Source organism: Leucoraja erinacea, chromosome 7, assembly GCF_028641065.1.
Source record: "Leucoraja erinacea ecotype New England chromosome 7, Leri_hhj_1, whole genome shotgun sequence".
NCBI lineage: Eukaryota > Metazoa > Chordata > Chondrichthyes > Rajiformes > Rajidae > Leucoraja > Leucoraja erinaceus.
In genome coordinates this window covers 8,693,996-8,700,558 of record NC_073383.1, presented here as the reverse complement: position 1 = coordinate 8,700,558, position 6,563 = coordinate 8,693,996, and the positions used below count along the sequence as shown (strand labels likewise).

The 6,563-nt window shown below is 46.8% G+C and overlaps 1 protein-coding gene across 1 annotated transcript; it reads right to left on the bottom strand.

Moving 5' to 3' along the window:
• Nucleotides 1–587: 587 nt before the first annotated feature.
• On the bottom strand, nt 588–6,563 carry LOC129698619 (uncharacterized). Its single transcript, XM_055637738.1, has 2 exons — nt 5,595–6,563; nt 588–2,450 (listed from the first exon to the last, which is right to left on the bottom strand). Exon 2 carries the CDS (start codon nt 1,865–1,867, stop codon nt 980–982), a length of 888 nt encoding a protein of 295 aa, XP_055493713.1. The 5' UTR covers nt 1,868–2,450; nt 5,595–6,563; the 3' UTR covers nt 588–979.

Here is a 6,563-nt window from a genome sequence, read left to right as displayed (position 1 = left end):
CTCCACAAGGGCGGCCCGCTGCAGGATGATCAGCCCTCTGTGCGTGTCCCATGTCAAACCGTCCCAAAGATTCACCCTGACGTACTTGGGGCCCAGCATGGGTCTTTCCGCTTGAGCCAAATCCACCGGCTGCTTCTTTCAGCCGCCTCTGAGAGTGATCTTACGGTCTTCCGCAGAGCCTGACCGTAGATTCCAAGCTCCTTCAGCAGTCTGATGGTAGATGATGCAACAAATCCTCTGCATCCCACTTCAACTGGATAGACTTTGGTGTTCCAGCCACGCTGCGTTGCCTCTGCTGCAAGCTCGGCGTAGCGCAGCTTCTTACGCTCATAGGCCTCCTCAACAGAGTTCTCCCATGGAACTGTGAGCTCTATGATGTAAGCAGTCTTCTGTGAAGGGGACCAGAACACCAAGTCTGGCCTGAGGTTGGTGGAAGCAATTTCAGGTGGGAAAATTAGTTGTCGGCCGATGTCCGCCAGCATCCTCCAGTCACGGGCCCTGCATAGGTTTCCTTCTTCTGATCTGGTGGAAGGATGTTTAGATGTTTTCTGTCCTTCTCGGACAAAGGTTGTTGCCCTTAGGGGGGGGGGGGGGGGGGGGGGGGGTTGCTTGCTCTCGGAGGCAAGGAGTTGGTCGCACACCGCCTGTTCTCAAGGGCTGATGCCAGGCTTTTTAGTACCTGATTATGCCGCCACGTGTATCTCCCTTGCGTGAGGCTGGTCTTGCAGCCGACCATGATGTGTTTGAGGGTCGCTGGAGTTGGGCAGAGGGCACAGGTTGGATCCTCGCCGTACCACTGATGTAAGTTCTTTGGTGATGGAAGCACGTCATAAGTCGCTCTGATGATGAAGCTGATCTTGCTTGCTTCCATTTCCCATAGTTCTTTCCAGCTGATCTTCCTCCGCTCCACACCTTCCCACTGCATCCATTGCCCCTGTTTGGCAAGAGAGACCGCCTTTGCACTTCTTGCGGCCTCCTCCTATCGCCGCACCTCCTCGACCACCAAAGTCCTCCGCTCTGATGTTGTGGCCTTTCGCCAAGTTGGTTTACTTGTCGTAAGGCCAAAGCCTCTTCCGTGCTGGACTTGCCCCACGATGTCTTTGTGCCTCAGGGCTGATGAAGCTTGCGGTACTGCATCAGATGGTGTCCACTTCCGGCCAGTTACTAGGGGCGGCGCAACAGCACTGATGGTCTTGTCTCTAGAATCCCTCAGTGTCAACTGGAGTTTTACTTTAGAACACTTGTAATCCTCTGTTAGACTAGTGAGAGGTAGTTCCGGGACCCCTTTGCCATATAGGCCGATGTTAGTTAGACATCGTGGGACCCTGAGCCATTTCTTCGCGTATGAAGTTATGGTTCGCTCCATCTTCTCCACAGTTGTTATTGGGGCTTCATAAACGGTCAGTGGCCACATTGTCCGAGGAAGGAGTCCAAACTGTAGGCACCAGAGCTTCAGTTTCCCAGGCAGTAGGGTCTGATTGATGTTCTCCAGGCCGTTGACAATTTCTTGCCTTAGTTGTTGCACCTGCTCTTTGTCCCTAAGACTTGCGTTGTACCATCTGCCCAGGCTTTTAACTGGCTGCTCAGACACTGTTGGTATTGGGTCGTCACCGATGCAGAACCTTGTGTCTCTAAGCACCCCCTTGACTATGGAGATGCTTCGAGATTTACTTGGATTGATTTTCATTCGGGCCCATTTGATGTTCTCCTGCAGCTTTCCAAGTAGCCGCTTGGTGCATGCTGCAGTAGTGGTTAGTGTTGTCATGTCGTCCATGTATGCCCTGATGGGTGGCAGACAGAGCCCAGCCCTGGTTTGTTCACCGCCCACCACCCATTTTGAGGCCCTGATGATGACTTCCATGGCCATTGTAAAGGCCAAGGGTGAGTGTGCAGCCTGCCATGATGCCTACTTCCAAGCGCTGCCATGTTGTACTGAAGTCAGCTGTGGTGATGAGCTCTGGTACATGGAAAAAGGCAAAAGATTCCCAAAAGAGTTCATGGGGAACTGAACCAAATGCATTGGCCAGATCGTGGAAGATCACATGTACGTCTCTCTACTCCTTCTTAGCTGCTTGGATCTGGTGCCAGATCATGCTTGGATGCTCCAAGCAGCCCGAAAATTCTGGAATTCCTGCTTTCTGTACAGATGTATCAATGTACTTGTTTGTTACCAGATAGGTGGACAGCCTTTGTGATACAATGCTGAAAAAGATTTTTCCCTTGACATTGAGGAGACATATTGGCCGGAATTGGCTGATGTCTGACGCATCCTTTTCTTTAGGTATTAACACGCCGCCGGCCCTTCGCCACACCTTAGGTATTGTTTGTTTCTTCCACACCACCCTCATGAGCTTCCATAGAAAGCGTAACACATCCGGTGCGTTCTTGTAGAGCTTGTATGGTACTCCGTTTGGCCCCGGAGCTGATGCTGCTCTAGCTCGCCAGACAGTCTTCTCTGTCGAGTTATTTGTATAATAAGGCTCGTACCACGACGTAAACAGAGTATATCTTTATTTAACAACTCTGTACAGCAGCCGCAGGTTCGTGTGCATGCCCAGGCAACTCCTCAACTGCCACTCCCCCGGGTTCCCACGTCACATCCGGCCACCGCATTCCTTACACTATTATTCCCATAATACCACATCTCCCTTTCTTTGAGAACAAAGGGTGGACTACCTTTGTCTCTGCAGGTCTTAAGGGATTTATTCTGCCCTTTTGCTGGAAGACCTGTCCCTGATTCAAGCATGCAAAATAGAAATAAAATAACTTCCGCGTTACCATACTGTGAACTATTACTTTAGCAGGCTGGGTTCTTCAAAACTTAAACTCTCAGGTTTCAGGTGAATGTACCAGGTTTACAGAACAATTTCACACCCATCTTCTCCATATGGTCTATCTCCTCCTTCACTTTTCCCATAAGCGGCAGAGGGACTCTGCGTGGTGTGTGGAGAGAGAAGGGCACAGCCTCGGGCTTCAATTTAATTGAGTATGGCCTCCGAACAAGACCCAAGCCACTACACAGCTTCGGATATTGGTGTTTCACTGATTCCACGGTGATGCCGTCGACCCTGCACACAAGCTGAAGCCGTTCTATGGCAGGCCTTCCCAACAGTGCAGTGTGCAGGTCTTTTACTACATAAATGTTCTCTATGTAGGTATGTTACAAAACCTACCTGAATCGTCGATGAGAATCTTCCCCCAGGCCGTGTGTGTGATTTTGGCGCTGTTTAGAGGGGGCGGGTTTAAAACGCGATTTTTACTAGGCTGTTGCAATCGAAAATGTTCAGCCTAGTAAATCATTAACGGAAAATCGCTGAAAGACCCCATCGCAAAAGGTATTATTAGTTTTTATGGCCTTGCATAATAGTTATAGTAGTTTAAAAACCACTCTCTCAACCCGCGACCTCTCGCAGCCCCAGGGTTTTATAAAGCAAACAATTAAAGGTATGTACCTTATTTTTACATTAAAAGGGGCTTCTTAAGAACCCTGTATATAAAGTTTTCTATAGCGAATAGTTCATTTTGGGCTCTTTATATCCCGCAGTATTTTTCTGGGCATTTGAGGGCACAAATCCACTGCAATGTGAACTTTCTAAACCAGCGCCTTCACAGGAACCCACTAGAAAGCCGATTTAAATGGACTTTAATTTACAGCAATTGAACACTAAATTCCTTCCATTTGGCCTATAAATTGATGTAAATGAGATTTAAAAATCATGTTTTATTGTGAATTATTTGTGAATATTATTTGGACACTTAGGCTATTTAAAAATGTTAATCATTTATTAAGAAATGGATAGATGTTTAGATCTAGTAATTGAAGTTTGAAATTAGCTACAATTGGGTAACTAACTAATTATATGCTTTAATTTCAGGTCCTCCAAGTAAGATTATTTTATATTTGTTTCAGAATGGTTCAATCTATGATAACTGAATGAAAATTTCCTTCAGTTCTCTTAATTTTTAAGAAGGTTATGGGCTTTTGACTGTCCTCGATCACAGCTTTTTTGTTATGTCCATAGAAAATCAATAGGGAACAAGATGCTAATTTCTGGGTATGAAAATGGCCATAACTTTTTTATTACTTGAGATATGAAAGTGAATTAGGTGTCAAATTAAACTTATTGTTATGCTTTATCTGATGGGATAAATTGCAGACTTGATTTTTTAAATTTCAAAATGTTGTAACATTGCTACTCTATGGCTGTCTTTTTGCCTCTGCGCAGTGTTTATCTGGCTACACCCAGGACAGAGAGTGCATTGCCCCCTGGCCCAAACAATGGGCGTGTCGACACTGCCAGGCGCTTCACATCATGGCCCCCTGTAATGTCATGGTACACCTCGGCTGACATGGCGGTGACATCAGCACCATGTCTATTTTAAAGCACACTTTTTTTTGTCTCACTTGTAGCTGCACCGTCCACGGGTCTTTTCCAGCATCCACGGCCCCCAGGAAAAAGCTCTCTTCTTCCTCTGTAGTGACAGCATTGAGAGATTTTGCACTGTTTCTGCACACTTTGCCATAATGTCCCTTTTTGCCACAGTTGTGACACACAGCATCTTTAGCAGGGCATTCCATTTTCCCATGCGAGGGCATTTTTCCACATCTATAACAGGCCTTTGAACCTGGCTGAGGCCGTGTATTAAGTTTATTTTTGCCTGGTGTTTGTGCTTGTGGCTGAGGCTTTGAGGGATATTTGGGTTTTCTGTAGTTTTAGCATGCACAGCATCAACATTAGACCACTTGCTAGCACCGCTATTTTCTCCTCTTAAGTCAGACCACTGTCATCTAACTTCTTCAGACTGCCTTGTTTTTGTTATAGCAGTTCCAAGGGTTAGGTCTCTGTCTAGCTGTAGCTTTTCTGACAATGAGACGTTTCTCAGCCCGACCACTAATCTATCGCGGATCAGCTCGTTCTGTAACTGCCCATAGTTGCAGTGTTCAGCTAATCCGTATAGAGCAGTGATGAAGGAATCCACCGTTTCTCCTGGCAGTTGCACACACTGATTGAACTTGGCTCTTTCGTAGATTACATTCTTTTTAGGTACAAAAAATGCATCAAAGCCTGCCTTGACTTCCGTGTACATCCTCCTCTCATCTGCAGTTAGCGTTAGCCCCTTTAGCACATCTTCGGCTTCATCGCCCATGCAATACACTAACGTGTTCACCTGGTTTTCTGCCGACATCGCGTTTAAATTGCTTGCAAGCCGAAAGCGGTCGAATCTCCTGATCCAACGCTCCCATTCTTGAGGCTTGGTAAAATCGAATGGCTCTGGAGATTGTATTGTGAACGTAGCAGTTGGTGTGGGTTGCGCCATATCTGCCGGCTCGTCTCCCATTTCCCGCCAAACGATACCCCTTCCTCTTCTTTTTTCTTTTGCTTACAAGGCTCCCACTTCCGACACCATGTCGAGTTATTTGTATAATAAGGCTCGTACCACGACGTAAACGGAGTATATCTTTATTTAACAACTCTGTACAGCAGCCGCAGGTTCGTGTGCATGCCCGGGCAACTCCTCAACTGCCACTCCCCTGGGTTCCCACATCACATCCGGCCACCGCATTCCTTACACTATTATTCCCATAATACGACATTCTCTACCTCTTTCCATCTCGGAGGGCTGGTGTCCAGGTTGAATTCAGGTGGTTGAATAGGCGGGATGTCATGTGGGATGACTAACTGCTCATGCCTTTTCGTGTCTTGGTGGGCCTTTTCCAGGTGTTCCTCCAATTCCCGTTTTGATGTTTTCAAAGTTCCAATTTTTTCCTTTGCGAAGAGGTCTTTGATGAACTTGAAAGGGTCTTTGTAGAACCGTGTTCTTGTGTGTTCTTTCTTCTCAGATTCAGATTCAACTTTAATTGTCATTGTCAGTGTACAGTACAGAGACAACGAAATTGCGAAGTTTCCTCAAGTTCTCTGCTTTTCGCAAGGTTGCCAATCGGCTCTTGATGCCCTCTTGGAGTAGCATGAGACCTTCTCTCTCTGTGTCAGTTGCTTTTTTCCATTGCTTTTTCAACTGTCTCCTCTCTCTGATTAGCCTCTCGATCTCCTGCTGCCTCCTGGACTTGATTGGTGTTGGTAATTTATTTCCACCTCTCCCTTTACTCACCCCAAACCGTTCTTCTCCGTAGCTATAGATTGTGTTGCCATCCTTTCAAGCTTTTCCACTGCTGTGCCCACTTGTTGCTCCAAGATATGTATAAGGTCACTGTTGACTGTCTCCCACTCTTTCTTTTCAACAGCTTTGGGCCATTTCACTCCAGGTTTGTGCCCTTTGATCTTTCCCTCCAATGGAGGTCTTTGTAGTTGTTGCGTGGGCTCCTCCACCGGCATTTCTGTGCTTGTATCACCCTCTTCAGTGACATGGGTGCTGATGCTCTGCGAACTTTGGTTTGAGTCCCGTCGCTGTGCTTCACTCGACTGATTTGACTGGTTGCTTCGTAAGAAGTACTGGTCAATGCGAGGCCCATGTCTCTGCTCTCTCAAGCACTTTTTCTTCCCTTGGTGGATCTTCAAGCCCTTCACTGATGTTATTTTCTCCCAACCACAAATGCACAATAA